Genomic DNA, 22,949 nt, shown 5'->3' with positions numbered 1-22,949 from the left:
TACCTCTTCAAGTATTAAAAATATAAAATGCATGCATTATAGATCTTTTCCTATGCAAACTGGTGTTCCACAGCTGTATTAATTAAACCTAATTTGGCAGCGCTGAGTTTGATGAGGCACAAATGAAAAGTGTTGCGCAGAATGGGACTGCAGGTCCGAGTCTGTTGTGACATTCCACCCTGCCCAGTCTTGCCCCATGTTCTTGTAGGTGTTCATGGGCTGAGTTTCAGGACTTAAAATAGTTCTCCGAGCAGACCCGTCTGACACACACATGGTCAGCGGCGGGGGGTGGGTGGGGGGGGGGGCCCATGGCTCTGATTACACGGGGCAGGCAGAGCTTAATATTTCAGCGGAGGGTCTGAGAGCTGCACTCTTCCTCACGGCCTCGCCCGTTTCCTGACCAGTGCTGCCAGTCCTCGAGGGAAGTGATTTTGACGGGAACCAGTTACCAACATGTCTAAAGTTAAAATGCCAGGTGAGTGGCCCACGTGCCCTCTCCCGGTGCCAAAGCCTCACTCTGGTGCATTTCTGCTGCAGGGACTGGAGGAAAGACGGCAGCCCTGTGAAGTCTGTGTTCTAGAACTCTATTGCGTTTAGTAGCCAATAGTGATTGTTACATCAGCATTAGAATGCTCAGTTGAGGACATGTGATCTTACGCATTGGAAGTGTTAAGGATTCGCTGATTCATAAGCGTTGGGTTTTTTTGTTTTTTTGTTTTTTTTTCACAGCAACGATTAGTGTAGTGGGTGTGGTTACAGCATTTGTATGAAATAATTTTGTTGATAGTTTTGGCCACTGTTTCTGGTCTCTGCTGGCAGCGGGAAGGGTATTTGAATATGTAAAATATCTTGCTTTGGATCATTGTGTTTTTATTGAGGTGTACAGCATCCCTCTTCATTGGTGCAACTGCAACAGATCTGGTTTACCTACTTTTGCATGAAAAGCTATGATGGGAATATACTTTCAAATGTGGTATTCAAATATGGCCTGCCCTAAAGCAATGCATAACTGATCAATAATGCTGCAGGTTATCAAGGTCAACTACATGAACAGTAACACTTGTATAAGAATAATCTATACCTATCTATACAATGTTGCAGTTTAGTTTCCCAACAAAATGTATGAATTATGTCAGAATGAGGGACTTTTATTTTGACAGTGAAAAAAAGAAAATGGATGTGGGAGAATGTTAGCGTGACCAGTCACATCTCAAAGGTTGTCTGTCAGCACATTCTTCTGGATCAAGTGTTGCTGGAGCTAGTCATCCTCTGACTCTGGTACATGGACATTTTGATCACAATTAGAACAAATAAGACCGTAGTTATTAGTGTTTATGTTAACAGCTGTCCAATCAGCTTGCAGAGGGATACAATGCACAGGCCACTCAACAGCCTGACTCGTTTATTTATTTTTTGCAACACGCCCTTTAGTTCACTGAATGGTGAATGTAATTGTATAGGCTAACAATCCTAAAGAGATTTGCACAGCACTAATGGATATTTGGGCACATAATGTGTGGACTCCCCTCCCTGTGTGCCCTTTCTCACTTCTACAGTGTGTGCAGGTTAAGTTCTCTGCCCTTCATCACACCCCCAACCCCTTTCATTCCTGATGATTTTCATTGATGTGGCTTGCAGTGCCACGATGGGGGATTACCTCTAACTTCAGTTGCCCAAGACTTCTCTAAGGGAGAAAAATAGACAAGCTCTCTGTCATTCAGACAGCTATCTGCTCACAGCAAAGACGCTATTGGCTGAATACTGAGAAGGGGGAGGGAACTGGGTAATGCCCTGCTGCATTAACACAGTTTATGAGTGAAAGTGGATATAGTGTGGCTCGATTGTCTGCAACATTGGTGCAGATTTCCTTAAATATTTACACTGTCAGGATCTTAACCAGACCACTTTCTATGAGTTGAATAATATGGAACGCTTGAGCATGGTACTTGTATCAGTTCAGTAAATTTAGCATAAATGGAAAATCTGGAATATAAGCAATGCAAGTTGCTCTGGGTAAGAATGGAGAATTAATTTTGCCAAATTCAAATTCATGTTTTATCTCCGTATAGATTTTATGGGATTAAAATGCATCTGTAATGGCCCTCCTGGAAGTAATACAGGTGTTTCTCCTCTGTCCTTTTCTTACATTTTTTGGGGATGTGATCTCATCTAGCTGAGGGAGCCAGTAAGTATGGAGAGGGGGGCGTGGGTGTCCCAGGGAGAGAATTTGAAAAGCATGCGGAATGGTGGGACAAGTTGAAGAACCCCACCCCTGCTTTGACTGCACCCACCTGGCCACTGCCCAGTTTGACACACCCAAAACCAGAAGCCTGCCCCCATGGGGAATGTGGAATAGAATGTTCTAGAACCATAAGGAACATATGCCACCATTGGATCAAATACTCATTTATTTGCCAAATGTTGTCTGCACTGTGGAAAATAGAATGGGTTTGCCTGGGTGGTCATGTGACCTCATCCCAGATGTCCCCATTGGAAGACAGCAAATAAATGAGTACTTGAATTAAAGGTGGCCTCTTTTCTTTGTTGGAATGGCATGAGTGGTCTGGTCTTACCACAGTCCTCTGAAAAACTCCACAAACAAGTTGCACCGTGAAGCTCTGCATCGTGGTTGTTCTCTGTCAGGCATCCAAATTTGGTTTTTCTTGTTGGTGGATCATAGTGAGTCGCCGTTACAGTACATCCAGCATGGACGCCTCTCATCGTAAAGGACTGGAGCTGTCTTTGTCCAGCCATACATGTGTATGGACCAACAATGGAACTACAGTGAAACCAGTTTTAGGTGGCCACCGACGGGAGAAATGGAGGTTTCACTGCACTGCTGGGCATGCACACATTCTGCAAACACGCCACCTCTTAATAGTTTAAACGATCAGTTAACCATCTACTGTCCTTCTCTCTTAGTCTACTATACATTGCAGACAACTTGTGTACTCACAAGATCTAAACAACTATTTACCTGACTACACTCTCAGTAATAAGGGTATGAAGAGTGCTTAAAAATGTACAAATGCTTGTCGGTGGGTGGCACCCTATAGGTGCATACAATTTTACTCCTAGCAAGCAATATATATATAACTCATTTGTACCTTTTTTGCTTGGAAAATGTACTCCTTTATACCCAAAGAGAACATTACTGTACTTCCAGGGTACATTTGGGAAATGTGATCCTTGAAGACGAAAATGTACCTCCGCTGTCACTCCACTATTTCTGAGAGTGTATTTGATTTGATTTTCAGCATCATCATCTCACGTCCCTGTTCGAAACCATGTTTTTTGACAGTGAGGGAAGAGGGTTGTGTGCGATGGGGTTTTTAAAATGGTAAAAGTGCACTTTGCCCTGTCCTAACCTCCTCACCGCTGATCCGATTTGTCCTGACCTGTAATCCTTTTTCTCCTTCTCTTTTTTTGCTGCCTTTTCTGCTTTTTCTGGGGGAAATGTTGTCAGCGGGGTTGGAGAGTAAGTATGACTTGTGATGAGACCGTAGAATGGAGGCTTGGTCACCTGTTGTCCAATATTAGCTGGAATGCAACCAAAATCAATGGCAGTGGCAAAAAAAACCCTATTTATTCATTTATTGACGTCTAATTTATATTGGCATTTTTCATACAAATGCCAATATAGTCAGTTGATCAGTCTAGTATGGCAAAGATAAATATAGATATTTAAACAGATAAATGAATAAAAGGGTAGCCTTGTCTGCATGAGAGGTCTGGATAGGAATGTATGCCTGACCCCAGAGCTCAGTAATGCCTCCAGTAAGACGTGTCTCCCGTTCTGCTTCCTCTTGGTGTTTATTGCTGCTGAATCTTGAGGACATGTATGGTTGTATGTGTCAGTGACCATGTCCACAGATCAGTGACCACAGCAGTGATCTGTGTTTTGCCCTTGTGACCGCACAGTTGAATATTATGAGAGCAAACAGAAGCTTTTAGACACATGTGGCAAGCATGAGTTTAATCTGTCTTTGTCAATGGTAGCTGTATGTTTCTTTCGTCTATCTACCATATTTGATCTTTGAACGGAAGGGGTTATGTTTTCCATGTGACTCAGTAAACGCACTGGCTGGCAAATATGATATTGATTTGAGTGAAGTGGCATTTGTTCGCGAAAGGTTGTCTGTGAAATGAATGATATCGCTTTTCTTCCTGACGACAGATGTGATGGACATTTTGGCTCTGTCTTGTTTGCTTTTGGCCACTGCCTGGATGGGCTGCTGCTCCTTACTATTGCTGTTCTTAAAAGACTGCTCTTTTGGGGTTTCTCTGCAATGCATCACACTGCACTGAATCTGGAGAGAAGCTCTCAGGTTTTATTTATTGTTTAGAAGCACTTAAGTATAGACATCCCTACCCCCCACCCTCCCAAAAAGGGTAATTATTTGTGTGTGTGTGTGTGTGTGTGCCCCTGTGTGCGTGTGTGTGCCTGTGTGCGCCTGTGTGTGTGCGCGTGTGTGTGTGTATGTGTGTATGTGTGTGTGTGTGTGTGTCTGTGTGTGTGCCTCTGTTTGCCTGTGTGCGCCTGTGTGTGTGTGTGTGTGTGTATGTGCGTGTGTGTATGTGCGTGTGCCTGTGTGTGCCGGTGCACGCTTGTGTGTGTGCGTGCGTGTGTGTGTGTGTGTGTGTGTGCGTGTGTCTGTGTGTGTCCGTGTGTGTGTGTGTGCGTACGTGCATGTGCGTGTGCGTGTCTGTGTGTGTCCGGGTGCATCTCAGAGACGGACGAGCACATGCGTGCCTTTGCCGAGAAGGTGTTCGCGTCAGAGACGAAGGATGAGGACACCAGGGAGGAGATGTCTCTGTTTGACGTGGCAGAAGACTGCCCCATCGTCCAGCACCAGCTCACCCAACACCTGCACACAGAGTCAACCGAGAACGCAGAGAAACGGTGAGTCTCAGTGTGTCGCACGTCATATACACACCATATGCACATCGTAGACACATTATATACACACACCATACATCAGACATGCATGTTCACATGTAAATGCATGTCCCCAATGCATACCCCGGTTTGCTCAGTCCCTTTCCTTGCTTCCCCCCCGTCAGGAAGAAGCTGATGAGCCGTGTGCACATCGCTCCGACCCCCGCTGCCAAGCCTGAGGTGTCCCACGCAGTGGACCTGGAGACACCCCTCTACCTGGAAGTGCCAGATTTCCAGAGAGTCGCCATTATTGGGGATTATGCATCAGGGGTATGCTGCATCTCTCTCTCTCACTGTCCTTATCTCTCTCTTACTCTGTCTCTCTCTCTCACTGTCCTTATCTCTCTCTTACTCTGTCTCTCTCTCACTGTCCTTATCTCTCTCTTACTCTGCCTCTCTCTCACTGTCCTTATCTCTCTCTTACTCTGTCTCTCTCTTACTCTGCCTCTCTCTCACTGTCCTTATCAATTCAATTCAATTCAAGTGGCTTTTATTGGCATGACCATTCCATTTACAGTGTTGCCAAAGCATTGTTGTATTCAAATAAAAATATAATAACAACAGTAGTGATAATAAAAAAAAAATCTCTCTCTTACTCTGCCTCTCTCTCACTCTCCTTATCTCTCTGTTACTCTGTCTCTCTCTTACTCTGCCTCTCTCTCACTGTCCTTATCTCTCTCTTACTCTGCCTCTCTCTCACTGTCCTTATCTCTCTCTTACTCTGCCTCTCTCTCTCTCACTGTCCTTATCTCTCTATTACTCTGTCTCTCTCTCTCTCACTCTGTCCTTATCTCTCTCTTACTCTGTCTCTCTCTCACTGTCCTTATCTCTCTTTTACTCTGTCTCTCTCTTACTCTGCCTCTCTCTCACGGTCCTTATCTCTCTCTCTCTCTGTTTCTCTTTCTCTCTCTGTCTCTCTCTGTTTGTCTCACTGTCTCTCTCTTACTCTGCCTCTCTCTCACTCTGTCCTTATCTCTCTCTTTCTCTCTCTCACTCTGTCTCTGTCTCTCTCACTCACTCACTCACTCACTCACTCACTCTCTCTCGCCCCTCTTCCTCTTTGCACAGGGTCACATTGTAACCTTGGTAACATATTCTCTGCTGGTTACCGTGGCGACCGGCTGGGAGGTCACTTTGAGTCATTGACCTCGTTTGACTTTAGAGAGGCTCCTGGGTTTCATTTTTTGCCTGCCCTCATTTGAGATTCACAAATCTGACCTTTAGAGGGAGAGGAGGAATGAAAAACCCCCTGGCTAACAGGAAGAAACCTTGAGAGAAGGAGTCATACAGCGAGGAAATGGAGCTGGTTTACACAGGGCACGCTTTTTTATTTTTTTGCTTTCTTACCAAAGCACTGATACGGACATATACAGTTGGTACACCATTACCATAAAGCATCAATAAAGAACATGGTCTTCCGTCTCTTACTCCATGTTTTTCTCCTTCCCTACCACCCTCTCCCTTCCTGTTGCCCAGGTAACGCTGGATGAGTTTGAGCTGTCCTGTAAAGGCCTGTATCGAGCCCTATCCATCAGAGAGAAGTATATGAGGATGGCTTTTCAGCGCTTTCCCAACGTCGTTTCCCAGTATTTGCGCGATGTGGAGGGTGAGGTGTGGAAGAGTGAGGATCAGGTGCTGCCAGGTGAGCAGGCAGAGGTGGGGATGCGGTTGTGCAGGGCACACAGGTACAGCCAGGTACAGGGGCTGAGGACAGGGCACACAGGTACAGCCAGGTACAGGGGCTGAGGAGAGGGTATACCGATACAGCCAGTCTGCAATCGCAATTCATAATGTATGCCTACCAACAACAAACTGTTACGCTAACGTTACCCCAGCTGGGCGTGCGGTCAGTGAGCTACGTTCAACACATCATACCCTCACAGATGACCTCCAAACCTGGGAGAAACACTGTTGCACTGATATAGCCATCCAAGCATTCTGAGGAGGGGGCCCAGCTGTGCAGATTGGGTGAGGTATAGAGTTTGGCACACAGGATGCAGTATGTTTCAGCACAGCGAGTGTACTTAAATATACACACCCAGTAATGCAACATTGGCATAGTCTGTAACCAGGAACACAGTCACCTTAGTAGCTTCGTGCTTACAGTACACATTCCTTTCCTTTCTGTAACCAATATACCCATTTCTGTAACCTATATTTATATGTGTGTGCATGCCGAGAAAGTTCACCTAATGCTAATGTTTCTGTGTCAGTGTTTACACCCCCACCCAAAAAGGGAGAGGACCCCTTCTGTTTCAAATCCCTGCCTGAGAACCTGGGTTATGTGGCCCGGATGCGGGATGGTCTCATCTATGTTTACAATAACGAGGAGGCTGCCAACAAGCATGAGGCCAAGGACCTGCCCAAGCCTGACTACAACACCTTCATCGATGACATGAACTTCCTCATTGCCTTGATTGCACAGGGACCTACGTGAGTCACTCTGGTCTTGTTGCACAATTTCGGTTTTCTTTTTCGCGCCCCTTTCACCCGCATTTCACTATTCTGGCCACAAGATGGCGGACAAATAACCGTAACTAATAATACTGTAACACTTATTATGACTATTACAAAAAACGAATTGCCAGAAAAGAGACAGAAACACACGATTTACGTTGCTATTTGCACCACTGACAGTTTCAATAATAATTCCTTCTCAATGTATCACATTGTTTGAATGGATGTTCTACATTATGTCTGATGCTTTTAGTCATTCATAGATTTTGGTCCTTGAAAAAAACAGGGAACAATAAATGAGTGAATAAATAAAAAATAAAAATTATTTCTCTTCCCGGGGGACTGCAGTAAGACGTACTGCCACCGTCGTCTGAAGTTCCTCATGTCCAAGTTCAACGTCCACGAGATGCTGAATGAGATGGAAGAGTTAAAAGAGCTGAAGAAGAACCCACACAGGGATTTCTACAACTGCAGGAAGGTACTGGACTGACTGCTCATAGCTGCCACAGGGAATACCCTGCAGGTTTTCAACACCCTGCAGGTTTTCAACACCAGATAGCACAGTTTTTCATCAGTGTTGAAATTAGTTTGTCTTCATTTTTTAATAAATGCCAGCAGTAAATGATAATCATTACATTACTTTTATTTTGCTTGAAAAATATATATTTCTACGGCAAATCATAGTCGATTACACAATGGAATTAATAAAACATGCATTCTGACTTCCTCTTTATTTCAACTTGTTCCTGTTTTTGGATAATCGTTCTTGTTCCTGCTTTAGTCGTTTGGTTTCTATCTTTTTTTACTTCAAAAAATAGCTATTGTCAAAATATATGTATACCCTACTTGTGTTTTTGGAAGACAATCTGTGCAACCAATAGAGGATATTTATACAGAGTAGTTTTATTCATAATCAAAATTATATCTGCCAGATAAATACACTGGAAAAAACAAAAAGCATTTTAGTCTTATATTTAGACTAAAGTATTTCTATAACTTCATTTGCATATATACAGAGTGCAGCGAATCCAATCCTGTCAGAGGTACAGACTAGCGAAACATAAACATTAAAAAGCAAGAAAGTTGCACACACACATTTTGGTGAAACATTGGTCAATAAAACAACAAAGAAGAATACCTGAGTGCGACTTTCTTGCTTTTTAATATGATTTTTGTTTTGTAAATCAGACAAAAACATTGTCAATTAGGTGAGACATTTTGACACAAGATTTGCCACTGGGGTATGAACATTTAATTTGTCAAGTGAGCAGTACCTTAAAGACAGCTAATATGTTCCACTTCAGAGAGAAAATTGGATTTTAAGTTTAATGTCAAGACAAGAACACTTGTTGAGACAGACTCTGCAGTGATAGGACTGGAGCAGAATGTGTTGGACATGTGTTTGGACATCCCCCCAGCGGCTGACGTGTCTCTCCCGCCGCAGGTAGACACCCACATCCACGCAGCCGCCTGCATGAACCAGAAACACCTGCTGCGCTTCATCAAGAAGTCTTACCGCGTGGACGCCGACCGCGTGGTTCAGGTGGTCAATGGCAGAGACGTGACCATGAAGGAGCTGTTCGACAGCCTGAAGCTGCACCCCTATGACCTCACCGTGGACTCGCTGGACGTGCATGCTGTGAGTATCACGCAGCCAGCTGGCCTGCGCGTCATCCGCATTGCTCCGCGTGCTCCATTTCGCAACAGCCACCGAAGCCAATTCTTTACCTCTCCCTGAACTGAACTCAGATTGCCATATACAATACAACCACCCTCAGCTCAGAAGAAAGTTCTTCTTTTCCTGGCTTCATTGTTTTCTGTACAGAGAAAGATTTACATGTTGTCATAAAACTGAATTTCAGATATTAACTAACTAAAGAACTAGTTAATGTGTGCACAAATACGTTCACATGTTGAACAAGAGAGAGATAAGAGGGTAAGATCACCCAGAAAGGGTAACAAACTAAGAGTCAATCTATCTAATGCATCAACTGTATTGTAGTACCATATTTCCTACAATGGCACTGTGCACAGTATTGTGTAGAGGACATAAAAGACACACCATGTGCAGTGCCTATGTAAAAAAAAAACAGGCCCTGTACATGTTCAGATTACTGACCAGATAAAGTGATCTGGAATTACATTACATTATTACATTATTGGCATTTGGCAGACGCTCTTATCCAGAGCGACATACAGTTGATTAGACTAAGCAGACAGAGACAATCCTCCCCTGGAGCGATGCAGGGTTAAGGGTTAAGGGCTGTGCAGATCTTATTGTGGCTGCACCGGGATTAGAACCACTGACCGTGTCCCAGTCATTTACATTAACCACTACACTTCTGGCCGCCCCTGTGGGTTTCAGACCAGCAGATCCACATAGCAGCCATTCTGTACCCAGTCTGTACTTCTGTATCAGATTAGGTCAGTAGGTGAGAATCACATCATTCGGTCAGTCTGCAGGTCTGGAACAGCCACAGGCCAGAGCTGAGTGCAGCATTCACAATCTGGGCTGAAGGTATAATAATACACTGCTGGGCCTGAGCCAGAACCGGTCCACATACGCTCCACGTTTTTGGAAGCAGGGCTGAGTTTTTGCTGCCAGACACATTTGGCTGTCTGGGTTAAATCAGATGAAAATATGTTAACAGGAAGTCAAGGAAAACCAATTAATCGCTCACAAATGATTAGGAAGACATACATCAGATTTCCAATCCGTCCAACTCTCCCACCAGGGCAGACAAACCTTCCAGCGCTTTGACAAGTTCAATGCCAAGTACAACCCTGTGGGTGCCAGCGAGCTGCGAGACCTGTACATGAAGACTGAGAACCACATCAATGGGGAATACTTTGCAACTATCATTAAGGTATCAACCTGCCACATCCTGCTCCTGTTGTTTTCTCTGATCCTAGTGCCAGATTATTTACACTGCAAAAACCAAAACAATAAATCCATTGCAACAAGTATTTTAGTCTTATATTTAGACTTAACATCTTATTTATTTAACTTTTTTTGATTAATGAGACAAACATATTGCCAATAAGGAAAGAAAAAGCTACTTGTGAAGCAAATAGTAGCTTAAATCAAGGTAATATTTTGTACTTGAGAGATTTTTAGTCTTTTTTTGCAGTGAAGACTTACCACATACTCAGCTCCTGCAATCAACCTGCTGGCCTGCTTCTTAATAACAGGAGGCTCTATTGGGAGCTTTCTATGACTAAACAGTTAATTATACAACATAATCAATAAAACATGCATAATTATTTCCTCTTTATTTCAAATTGTTCCTGTTTTGGAAGATAATTGTTTCTGCTCCTGCTTTAGTTTTTGGTTTGATCTTATTGAGAGAACATCCTACACAGCAATAAACATGTGTGTTTGTACAAATGTGCATGTCACATCTCTCAAAATATAATATACACTGCCAGTGTTATACTTGTTTTTTAAATATGTGCAAACAATAGAAAATGGTTATACAGAGTAGGAAGTTACATTTGATAAAGATAACTTTCAAAGTTATGTTACAATACAGAACATTAATTGCTGCAGTACTTCCCTGGTTCACAACCCATAATAAATTTTCTGAAGTGACGCCATATTAGCTTTGGTTTGAGCTTTGGAAGTCATTCAACATTATGAATATAGAGCTGAGCTTTTCACAGTCTGCACGAACATAGAAGACAATGACTGTTCTCGGCCTTCTCTACTTCCTCCAGGAAGTGGCCAGTGACCTTGAGGATGCCAAATACCAGTATGCTGAGCCCCGCTTATCCATCTATGGCTGCAACCCGTCTGAGTGGGTCAAGCTGGCCGGCTGGTTCAACAAGCACCGTGTTTTCTGCCCCAACCTCAAGTGGATGATCCAAATTCCCAGGATTTAGTACGTCCCTGCGCACTGTAATGTCTATGATGGTGTTGGCGACTGCACGCCTGTCTTTGTTTCACCACTGTTGTTTTTCTTCTAGCTATGTGATTTTTCAAACCTCCATACTCGCCAACATTGTGTCTGAGACAGGGTCCCTGTCAGTGACCAGCAGACATAATGCAAGTAATCTCATTTTCTGTCCAGTGACATCTTCCGGGGCAAGAACTTTGTGCCACACTTTGGGAAAATGTTGGAGAATATCTTCCTCCCAGTGTTCCAGGCTACTATTGATCCCCAAAGCTACCCAGAGCTCAGCATCTTCCTCAAACATGTGAGTGGCAGCTCAACAGAAAAGTGACTAAAATGTTCTTAGATTAAGAGGCAAAAATAATAAAAATTCACCATATCGATCCATAATTATCCTCACCTCCTTCCACCTGGCAGGTAACTGGGTTTGACAGTGTGGATGACGAGTCCAAGCACAGTGGACATATGTTCTGTTCCAAGAGCCCCAAGCCAGAGGAGTGGGACATTGCCAAAAACCCGTCCTACACCTACTACATCTACTACATGTATGCCAACATTATGGTTCTGAACCAGCTGCGCAAGTGAGTACTTCTTCACAGGGTTATACTGTCGAGTAAGATTACATATTAACAGAGGTGGAAAGTGCATCAGAGGTCAGGAAGTAAAAGTCCTGCCATGTTTTTCTTCCACCCATGAACTCAGCCAGCTGATTTCACTCATTAATTCTACTAATTAGCAACTCCAAGTGATTGGAACAACATACTGGGGAGGACTTTTACTTTCTGAACCTGGATTTTCCACCTGATATTAATGACCTCAATTAAAATAATATGGCTGTGTAGTGTGTACTATGCCCAGGTACTGTGTGTCCTCAGGGTGTTTTTATGGTAGGGAGTTCATGTGCTCATGACTTTATGTGTGTGTGTGTGTGTGTGTGTGTGTGTGTGTGTGTGTGTGTGTGTGTGTGTGTGCGTGTGGCTAACAGGCAGAGGGGGATGAACACCTTCCAGTTCAGGCCTCACTGTGGAGAGGCCGGAGCTATCACTCACCTGCTGGCCTGTTTCATGACCGCCGACAACATCTCTCACGGACTCAACCTGAAGAAGGTCATTTCAGCACCACGCTCTTTACTACACCTCAAGATGCCCACTTAAAAGCATCTGTTAAAAATCCCACACCGCTAAACACACATCAGCATGTCTGACACAATCCACAATAAACGTTATTGCATGTTTGTCACAATGAATGGTTTCAAATCTTTTTTTTAAATTGTATATTAGACAAAGGGAACCCGAGTAAACACTAAAAGCAGTTTTGAAATGACAATTTCATTTATTTATTGAACAAATTTATCAAACATCCATATCACCTCTATGAATATGTAATTGCCCCCTTAAACTTAATAACTAGCTGCAACACCTTTCGCAGCAATAATTGCAACTAAACACTTTCTATAATTTCATATCAGTCTTACACATCGCTGTGGAGGAATTTTAGCCCACTATTCTTCGCAGAACTGCTTTAATTCAGACAAATTGGTAGATTTTGGGGAATTAAATGCTCGTTTTGGGTCCTGCACAGCATCTCTGTTGGGTTCAAGTCAGGACTTTGACACATTGCCTTAGGACTAAAAGTCTTCCAAGGCAATGTGAAATGCTATTATCAAATTATAGGAAGCATTTGGTTGCAATTATTGCAGCAAAGGGTAGTGCAACCAGTTTTTGACAGGGGTGATTTGGGTAACTTTTTTCATGAAATAAATGAAATAATAATTTTAAAAACATGTTTTGAGTTTCCTCAGGCTTTGTCTAATATTGCATTTTGTTGAAATATCTGCAGCCATTCAGTTTGACAAATATGCAGTAATAGATTAAATAAGGGAGGGGGCAAATACTTTTGTCTCATCAGCAGAAGTGGAATATCCATGTTCAGAAAGTCAAAGTGGAACAAGTCCCCAATATATTGTTCCACCCAACAGGCCGAATTAGGAGAATTATTCAGCCAGGAGGTGGAACTAATTGGTGAAATCACCTGAGCTGAGTTCACGGCAGGAAGAAATGCATGGCAGGACTTTTACTTTCTGACCCCTGGACTTTCCACCTCTTCCAGCTCATCAATATGCCTTCCCATTTCCCTGACTTAATATGACTTAACTCCACAGAGCCCAGTCCTGCAGTATCTGTACTTCCTGGCCCAGTTACCCATTGCCATGTCCCCACTCAGCAACAACAGCCTCTTCCTGGAGTATGCCAAGAACCCTCTCCTTGAGTTCCAAAAGAAGGGGCTTGTGGTGTCTCTGTCCACCGATGACCCTATGCAGTTCCATTATACCAAGGTGAGAACAGACATCAAGCCTTTGTGTGTGTGTGTGCATTTATGTCCTCACCTGCTGCTCCCCTCTGTGTGTATTTACATTCTGATGTAACTCTGCCCCTCCCAGGAGCCACTGATGGAGGAGTACGCCATTGCGGCTCAAGTGTTTAAGCTCAGCACCTGTGACATGTGCGAGATCTCCAGGAACAGTGTTCTGCAGAGTGGTCTATCTCATGAGGTACTGACCTTGTCAGCTTTTGAGTTGGTTGACTAAACTGTGATATATTTGTTGGACAGGAATGCAGTCCACTAGCATTGTTTATTTAATACTAAAAGTATTAAATACTTGGTCTGTATGAAATTCCTCTATCAGTGATCTTTATTCCTGTTCCTAGCGGGCCACAGGGATTCAGACAACAATAATTAGCAGATCGTGACCTGTCAGGGCCAGGAAGGAAGATCACTACTCTATACTAAGACTTTTAAATAACCTCATCTTCTGTTGTGTGTGTCCTGACACATTGCCATTCTTATTTTCTTTCCCCCGTGTTTCTCTCCAGGAGAAGGTCAAGTTCCTGGGCACTGACTATCTGAAGGAGGGCCCAGAGGGCAACGACATCCGCAAGACCAACGTAGCTCAGATCCGGATGGCCTACCGCTACGAGACCCTGTGTTACGAACTCAACCTCATCAAGGAGGGGGTCAAATCTGAGTGAAAGTGTCATACGCTCCTCCCAGCCCATGGCACAACATAGGCTACCTGAGGGGGATGGCTGGGTAGCTTGTGCTGGAACATTAATGTTTCCATTCGCTACTCCAAAATTCAACCCATGATTCCACTTTCATATTCAAAGCAATAAAGGATTTTCAAGCAATACTGCAATTTGAACCACTGCATGAGCGGGGAGGTATTGTACTGGCATCACTACACTTGTCTCCAGATATTGTGTTGCCATTTTCTTATTTGTTGATTCACGCTCTGTGATGTTCCAGAGGCAGAATACAGCATTGTTTCAGTTTGGCAGAAAAGCAGAAAAGATGTCACACTGAGATGGTCTCATCTTCCCACGAAGACATGGTCACTAACTCACCCGTGCACACAATCTGAAAACATACCAATTTAGCAGCACACAAAGTTGGGAGGACAGAAGCCCTGACAGAAGCAATCATGTTCTCATGACAAAAAAAAGGCTCAAGTTTTGACCAAAAATCATGCATGAATCACATAGCTTATATAGATTGCATGATATGTATCCGTGTTTAGTTTTTATCGCACACAACAAAATGTATATATTTATTTTTTCCATTAATGGGACGCCTGTTGGTGTAACTTTCTGAGTACAATCATTCATATTCGACTGGTTCGCAGAGACGCAACCGGGGGATATTGCCTGGCTGTGGAAGACTTCTCACCACTGTCATAATCACTTGACTTGCAAGTTATTACAACTTCTCCATTCAAATGTGTTTAAAATTGTCTTCATGACTCGGTTTGCTGTTTATCGGTCGAATGCAGAAGTTTGGTTGAAAAAAATGGTCACTGAGTGGGTGACGTCTTCGTTTCCCAGTCGATTAAAAACTTCCCTCAATTTGCATGAACCATGATTATCTGGCTTTCGGACTAACTGTGACTACTTACCGAAATGTATCAGACTGATTACCTCACCTATGTTGATGTTTAACAAATGAACAAGCAAATATTTTCTCTTTAGCTATCTAGCTACAATGAATGGAATTCATAAGTGAGCAACTAGCTGGTCAACGTTAGCTCGCGAGCTACCAACCTCGCTAGGACGGAGTCCCATCCCTAATATGTAAGAGCAAAGCTGAACTGAAGAAGGAAACACTGCAGTCTCTAAAGTTATATCCCATTTGTCATATCGGAAGAGTTGGCTTGCTGGTTGGCTAACAAGGATTTTTGTCCCGAATTAGTTAGTTGGCCAGCTAACGAACCTTCGAAAACCAGAGGTGAGTAATGTTAATTTAGGAACTAGACTAGCCTATCTTACAATAGCTAAGTTAAGTTAGACCAGCTACGTTAGTTCGTTATCCCACTGTTAACAAAGACAGCTGGCTAGATTTATCAGCGAACTTGAACGATAAATTTACTGTCCATGTTGCCGCCAGATACATTTTCAACATTAGCTGTGCTAATTCAGTTAACGTTAGTAGTCATATAACGTTAGGCTAACGTCACAATTACGGTTTGCTAGCTAGATCGCTATCCAAACTGGTTCGACGGGTAGTCTATCGAATCAACTTGGAGGCTAGCTAATTGGCTAGCTATCTAACGTTAGTTTAGTAGGCTAGCTAACGTTATATGTAGCTAACTTGGGCTAATCACGCAGAAATGTGTAGTCAGCTGGCTAGTAAGCTAAATTGGAACGTGAAACGACTATGGTTAATGTTATCTGTAACGTTATGGTTTTCTAACCTTCGCCGACTATTTCTGTTTAAGTTGGTTGACATGCAAAATAAATATGAACTGGCTGGTTATTGCCTAGTTTAGCCTGCTAACTCATTTTCATTTGAAATTCAAATTGAATAAGTTTGTCTTGCAAAATACTTTAGCTAACCTTGCAGTTATTTTCGAACTGAACTGTCGCCCGCCCGACCAGTGTCACAAGCCAATCTATCGGGTGTTTTTGATACTTCGAATAACGTCGTTAGGTAGTTTTCCCACGACCTGCTACATACTCTATAACTTGAGAGATAGAAAATATTTTAGAAAAATGTATTGTATAACTAGAAAGGGTTGCATTTTCTGAAGAAAATGGGTGTATACATAACGTTACACACACTCCCACACAACACTAAGTTGAAATGCACATATGGCAGGGTTGTTACACTGTTCAATAGCCCATTCATTTGAGAAATTTGCCATCCAGCAAGTGAATGGACTTGATTTAACGTTAGCTTCAGTACTATAGTTTTATTCTGACGGCTGGCTGAGTTAGCTTTATGGAATAATCGGACACAATGTGGGGAAAAACGACGCCCAAATGATCTTCCCTTTTTGGAACTGGAACAACTGCGATTTCTATGCGATTTGTAAATTGGCCGGTAACGTTTCATAGAAATGGTTGTGGCCTATGCACGCCCCGTGGTTGGAAGCCAAATTGTACTGCTTAATCCCTGCAGCTTTTGTCATTTTACCACCCTACCTTTACCAGAGTATTGCTGTGAATTTTTGTTGGGTTTGCCTTGTGAGTCCCAATCTGATGTCGCACAGAACACATTGATCTATGTAAACATGGACATATTCCAATATTTTTTAATTGGTGTCCTGTGTCAATAATTTAATTGTCACATTTAACGCCCCAACTACTTTTTATAATGTACGTCTTATATGAACATGTTGTAGAGCATTTCACTCTGTGTTGCTCATTGTCATGAGATGCTGTTACAATTTGTTGTTTTGATTAATGATGGCCTGCCATGCAAAGACTTTTGGCCATTTGGACTTTTCTTCGTGGGCACAGTTCTTCATCTCTGCCCCTCTGCATGAAAACGGAATCAGTTAACTTACTGAGATCAAGCGGTATGATTGGCTCATGTATTTGTACATTCAAAAACCATGAATTGGGGCACATCCTGCGATGAGGAATGAACCCTGTCTGTAAACAGGTGCAAGCCTGGACAGCACTGTGTCTCAGGGCTGTCGGGTCCATGTTGGCTGTATGGGAACCTTTCAACTAGCGATTGATTTAAAACCTGGGAAAACCGTGGAATCTCTGTCCATAATGGTCTCCACTAGATCATTAAGATGGGAATCCCCGCAGGGGCCCCTTGCTGTGTATGGTGCTGTGCGTCGGGCTATTGGATGTACCCTGTCAGTGTCGCTGGTGATTGTGTGTGGAGTGTGGACCTTAGCCAAGTTAGCCGTCAACCTTGCTGCATTCACAGATCTTTGCTGCATTTGGAAATCGCGTCTAGCCGTGTCTGCCGCATTTGTGAATGTGTGCGTACAGAGGTGTTCAGTAACGTTGTGTCTCTTAGCCTGAAGTTCTTCTTGTGAAAATTCTCGTCGATGTTAAAAGTTGAGTGCAGCTTGTATCTGTAAATTGGTTTGTCTTGCTTCATTGGTTAAATAAACGTCTGTAGATTTAGCCCCCTACGGTTCAGTTTCATGCTATAAACTAAAGCATGTGGCGTATGCGGCCGGTGTAAGCCAAAAGTGTGATGTTATATGATTGTGATATGGTTCCCTCCCTGCTCCACCCAGAACAAGCCTGCTCATGCGACAATACCTGAAGAGGGCGGGGTCGTGTGGAATTCTCAGGGTACAATTAGCTTTAATTGAAGTTGTGATCGGGGGTGATTTTGGGGGGCTGCGTTAATGGTAGTGTCTGGGTCCAGGGGGAGGATGTCGCAGCGGGGCGCGGGGGCCGGCTGGGGGGGGGGTGGTTGATGGATAACGCCTGATTGCAGCTTGCAGGCGTGTGGCACAGAGGGAAGCGCTTGTCCGGGCTCTCTTTGATTAGTGCAGACTGAAACCGCACCTCTTCTCCCCTGTCACACTAATTACTGTATTTTCAACCAAAAGGATAAACTGCCACCGTAAATGAGGCTTCTTCCATCACAAGGGACCAGATGCTGCTCAGGTCTGAGACTAATCCTGTCATGACTAAAATATTTCTGCGTGGTATCTGTGCTGCCTCTGGCAAGAGATTGATCTGTGTAATGTAACTTTCACAGGCTGACGTAGTTGATATTGGCTCGGTAACCAGCTTAGTCATTCTTGTACTCCCATGCCCCCTAAACTCAGTAAATGTTGTTTTCCTCTGTAAAAGTGTAATTGTTACCATACGTGAGTGAAGCCCTGTTCTAGGATCCTGTTTGTGTCTCGTGAATAGCTTGACGTCTAGCAAGGTATTGTAACTCTTGTCAAGCTGTGACCATAAGTGATGTTAGAAAGAGACTGAGACTGTTGTGTCGGACCACTTTGCCATTGAGAAAGCTCCATTGTGTGTATGTCTGTGTGGGCATGCTCATACACAAGTGTGACTGTTTGGTGTGTCGTAGAACTAACTAAATTAATGCAATTGCTTGGTGTATAGCCACACGAGTATGTGAGACCCATTTTTGTCTTTCCAGAATTTGCCTAGATAATCCTGGAAACGCATCACCTCTGTGAACATAGTTTAATGAGCAATATTTATTTGCCTGAATTAATTTCCAAATAACATTGTCTGGAGCGAAAGCTTTGAATGGTGTCTGTTCCCTTCTGCATATGCACTTCCCCTGCTCTGGCTGCAGACAGTCTGCTGATCCCCTCTTCCTGAGAGTCAGGAAACATAGGCAGGAGTTTCCTTCAAAGCACAATTACACGTGCACACACACACACACACACACACACACACTTTGATCCAGACATCCACGCACACAGACTAAAATAGTATCCCACTGGCCACCACACTGTGCTGCTTGTTTATTTATACACACACACACACACACACACACACACTCCATGTTTTCTTACTCACGTAATCCAGTGAGCTCACTCTTGCTTGTGTGCTTTTTGTTTGTTGTGATAGATGAACATCTACTCCCCTAGCTATTATTAAAAAAATACACAAAAAGGCTTGTGAATCGATATCATCCTATCTGTATAAATGAAAAGTGACGCAATGTTAAAACCATTGCAGATGTGTGCTGATCCAACAATTTTTTAGGACAGGAAAAAAAAACTGCCTTAAAGTGATTTTTACCTTTGGTATAACCCAATTCATTTTGTGGAGCTTACAGCTTTGTATTTGCATACCGTGAACACTAGCAACTTCAGCTGACCCTGCTGACCAGGAATGGCATCACCGTTGCTCCCAGTTGTACAGCATGGCTCCCACTGCACTCCCATTCACATTTTTAGTACCTTGCAGAAATGAATAGTTTCTCAGCACAAACTAACTATGGAGGATAATGGATTGACAAGAGGGCTCTAACATCAAAAGGGATCTGTTTCTTCTGTTATCTGGTCTATTTTCTATATATTATTGTTATTGCCTGATGAGAGAAAAAGAAGATCCGGCAAAAAGTTTTGTATACACAATTGTCACGTACACAATAGCAAAATCATTGGCTGTGGAATGAGAGAGAGCCCTCTTCTGTACACACACTGGTGCTTTTTGCACCGTCCCATTGGTCTTGAACACAGTCCCATTTACCACATTGGTGCAGAAAGACTCTCACTCAGCTTCTCTCTCGCTCATTAATCCCGGAGAGCGAGCGGGTGAGGTTTTCTGTGACAGTTGGGGACGGGGATGGGTGCCGGTCCTCCTCGTGGGATTGGATTTGGGTCAGACGGAACAAAGGCATCTTTGGCGGGCCGGACTGACTCGAGCGTTGTGCGCCTGAGCCCCTCCCCTGCTGAGGCTGCTGGAATGCAGTGCGTAGAATTCTTATTTTCATCAGCGTTTGACGATGCGCTGTTCCTCCTCTAAACGCTTTCAGCATTCACTGTTCTTTGCTCTGCAGTCTGAGGCCAGGCCAGTCTTCAGCAGGAACTGGCCTTGCAACTCACACATGCAAAGGCACACACGCCCACACACACCCACACACACACACACGCATGCACGCACACACGCACACAGAAAAACTCAGTCAAAGTTGTTTGTAGGATTGAAAAGTTTCCGTTCTGTACCACCCTTGCATTTCGCCATCTATCTAAAAAGCAGAAGTGGTTCAGGGAAACATATTTGGTTGTGTTAAAGTGGTAGTTCACCTAAAAATGAACATAAATGTTCCTGCACAATGCTACCGTTGTGACTGCTGCAGTGTGATGCTATTGCTATGAATGCTCCAGTGCAGTGCTAGCTGCATGAATGTTGCAGTGTAATGCTACAGTGTACCGCTAGCTGTGTGAATGCTCCAGTGTAATGCTGCAGTGTAGCGCTAGCTGTGTGAATGCTCCAGTGTAATGCTGCAGTGTAGCGCTAGCTGTGTGAATGCTCCAGTGTAATGCTGCAGTGTAGCGCTAGCTGTGTGAATGCTCCAGTGTAATGCTGCAGTGTACCGCTAGCTGTGTGAATGCTCCAGTGTAATGCTGCAGTGTAGCACTAGCTGTGTGAATGCTCCAGTGTAATGCTGCAGTGTACCGCTAGCTGTGTGAATGCTCCAGTGTAATGCTACAGTGTAGCGCTAGCTGTGTGAATGCTCCAGTGTAATGCTACAGTGTAGCGCTAGCTGCGTGAATGCTCCAGTGTAATGCTACAGTGTAGCGCTAGCTGTGTGAATGCTCCAGTGTAATGCTGCAGTGTAGCGCTAGCTGTGTGAATGCTCCAGTGTAATGCTGCAGTGTAGCGCTAGCTGTGTGAATGCTCCAGGTCCTGTCGTCTTTTTTTTTTTGTTTGTTTTATTTTTGGCTGCTGACCTTGGAAGAGGTGATCCTGTCCCACTTCCTTCTCCTACACACATCCGTACATCCCTCCCAACAGTGTGTGTGTGTGTGTGTGTGTTTGAATGAGTGTGCGTTTGTCTGTGCGTACATGTGCGTATGTGTCTGTGTGTGTGTGTATGTTCTGTTTTTAACCTCTTGCCGTCTTAGTTAAACCCTAGGCTTTCCTCTGTGCGTGCCAGCCTCTCCCTCCCCTGTTGTGTATGTTGTGGTCTGGGTGTGTCTGGGAGGAGTGATGGATGATAAAAGACAGGGCAAACGAATAACCGCAGCTGTGTGGTGTTCCTTGCAGGGCTCTGAAAGGAGGAGGAGGGGAGAGGAGGAGGAGGAGCTGAGAGACTCTGCAGGAGCTGAGAGACGCAACGTTGAGGGAACTCGTCACCTCCATCAGCCGCTACACCCTCCAGCCCTCCCTGCGCTGCAGTATCCCTGCCTCTCCACCAGGAGGAGCTCAGCCCACATGCCTCCCACGATGGTGACTGTGTGCTGAGGGGAGGCTGCCAGTGTCCCCCCCCCCCCTTCCATGCTGTCTCTGGGGGGAGGAGGAGGAGGAGAGGGAGGAGGGAGACGGGCTGTGGCCCCCTGGCATTCCCCCTCCTCAGGCAGGGCTCTGGCCCGAGACCCGGGCGTCAGCATCAAGCAGAAGATCTCGCAGTGGGAGGGGCGCAACCATCATGGGGGGCTCCAGGGTAGCGGGCCGCAGGGGGGCGGGGTTCGGACCCGGGTTGAAGCTGCTCCGGTGTCCCGGACCCTTTCCGGGGACCTCCTGGGGAATGGGGACTGTGGAGACAATAGAGGTGGTGAAGCTCACGCCAAGGTCAGCCTGTCCAAGGCCAAGAGCCTGGGGCTGGACTTCAGGGAAGACCAGGGTAGGGGCAGACCTGACGGGGGCAGGCCCGAGGAGGGCAGCCGAAAGCTGGAGCTCCCGCGGAACCACAAGCGTTTGGACGGATCAGCAGACTTGAGGCCCGCTCCCAATCCAGTCTCCACCCCCACCCCAAACCTCGCCCATAATCCCGCTGCCAAAACCAGCAGAACGAACGCTGATGCAGTAATCCTGGAAGCTGATCCCCCCTCCCTGCCCGCGGCCGCGGAGGACCCTTTAACTGCTCTGCCTCCCGGAAACTTCTACACCTCCCGCGGGTTCTGGCGCAGGCTGGAGGGGGAGCCGCGGAGAGGGGGGGCGCATCCCGGGGGCACCCCGTCCCCAGAGAGAGGACTTTCCCCGCTGAACCCCCCTCCGCCCAAACCACACCGCACCTTCCAGTACCAGGGCACCGACAGCCCCCCGGGACAGTGGTGCCAGTGGGAGTTCTGGAGCCCCCCAAAAAGTCACACCAGCGGGCCCCCGCCAAACTGCCCGCCCCCACCTTGTCCCGTCACCCATGGCAACGGCTTCTCCAGGCACAAGAAGAACAGGTGAGCCTTTGCGATCTCACCTGAATCTGAGACGGGTACCAAAAAAAACGTATATTGAAAGATATTGGCAAAAATCTATGTAAACATTATTTTGTGTACTTTTGATTTTAGAAGCAGTGCACATGGTGTATAGGAACTGAACAGTGAAACGTGTGCTTGTTGTGGATTGTTAATATGTAGTCCGGTTTGTTAATGTGTAATGCGTATGCAACATGTAGAATGACCTTTTTGACCCCATGGTGTTGATTTAAATAGAGAGGCTTCTTCATGCAGCATGTAGCAGAGTTGGGTGTTGCACTTTGAGACACAGCAAGTGAGAGTGTGTCTCTTTCTCTCTCACTCTCACTTTCACTCTTACACTCAGTTGATGCTGCCGGCAACTCTGCATGCAGTTCAGCAGAACTGAGAGTTGCTCTGTGTGGGAGAATCTCTCGCTGTAGCTGTGCAGTGAAGCTCAGCTTTAGCAGAGCTGGGTGTTACTGTAGCTGTGTTTTGATGCTCAGCTTTAGCAGAGCTGGGTGTTGCTCTATGAGGG

The 22,949-nt window shown here is 44.8% G+C and overlaps 2 protein-coding genes across 3 annotated transcripts in view; both read left to right on the top strand.

Annotated features, from left to right (window-relative positions):
- Positions 1 to 330: 330 nt before the first annotated feature.
- Positions 331 to 14,477, top strand: ampd1 (adenosine monophosphate deaminase 1 (isoform M)). 2 transcript variants are annotated; one of them, XM_061258242.1, is made up of 16 exons: positions 331 to 475; positions 3,467 to 3,478; positions 4,732 to 4,903; positions 5,065 to 5,209; positions 6,416 to 6,581; positions 7,153 to 7,372; positions 7,745 to 7,874; positions 8,841 to 9,035; positions 10,132 to 10,263; positions 11,114 to 11,277; positions 11,467 to 11,593; positions 11,707 to 11,870; positions 12,275 to 12,395; positions 13,451 to 13,624; positions 13,730 to 13,840; positions 14,163 to 14,477. In XM_061258242.1, the coding sequence occupies exons 1-16, from the start codon at positions 454 to 456 to the stop codon at positions 14,316 to 14,318; spliced, it is 2,211 nt and encodes a 736-aa protein (XP_061114226.1). In that variant the 5' UTR covers positions 331 to 453; the 3' UTR covers positions 14,319 to 14,477. The 2 variants fall into 2 exon arrangements, with proteins under 2 accessions (XP_061114226.1, XP_061114227.1); XM_061258243.1 differs by lacking the exon at positions 3,467 to 3,478.
- Positions 14,478 to 14,632: 155 nt separating this feature from the next.
- The window catches only part of dennd2c (DENN/MADD domain containing 2C), a 24,544-nt gene continuing 16,227 nt past the window's right edge, over positions 14,633 to 22,949 (top strand). The window contains exons 1-2 of the mRNA XM_061258241.1: positions 14,633 to 15,570; positions 21,288 to 22,414. Coding sequence (XP_061114225.1) covers positions 21,519 to 22,414 — 896 coding nt within the window. The 5' untranslated portion in view covers positions 14,633 to 15,570; positions 21,288 to 21,518. The remainder of the gene's footprint in view (positions 15,571 to 21,287; positions 22,415 to 22,949) is intronic.

Source organism: Conger conger, chromosome 10 (genome assembly GCF_963514075.1).
Source record: "Conger conger chromosome 10, fConCon1.1, whole genome shotgun sequence".
NCBI lineage: Eukaryota > Metazoa > Chordata > Actinopteri > Anguilliformes > Congridae > Conger > Conger conger.
This window is presented reverse-complemented; position numbering and strand designations above follow the sequence as displayed.

Coding starts and splice junctions, on each gene's coding strand:
- ampd1 (XM_061258242.1), top strand. CDS start 454: ATGTCTAAAGTTAAAATGCCAG. Junction 11,871..12,274: donor GTTCTGAACCAGCTGCGCAA/GTGAGTACTTCT, acceptor TGTGGCTAACAG/GCAGAGGGGGATGAACACCT. Junction 13,625..13,729: donor TGCAGTTCCATTATACCAAG/GTGAGAACAGAC, acceptor TGCCCCTCCCAG/GAGCCACTGATGGAGGAGTA.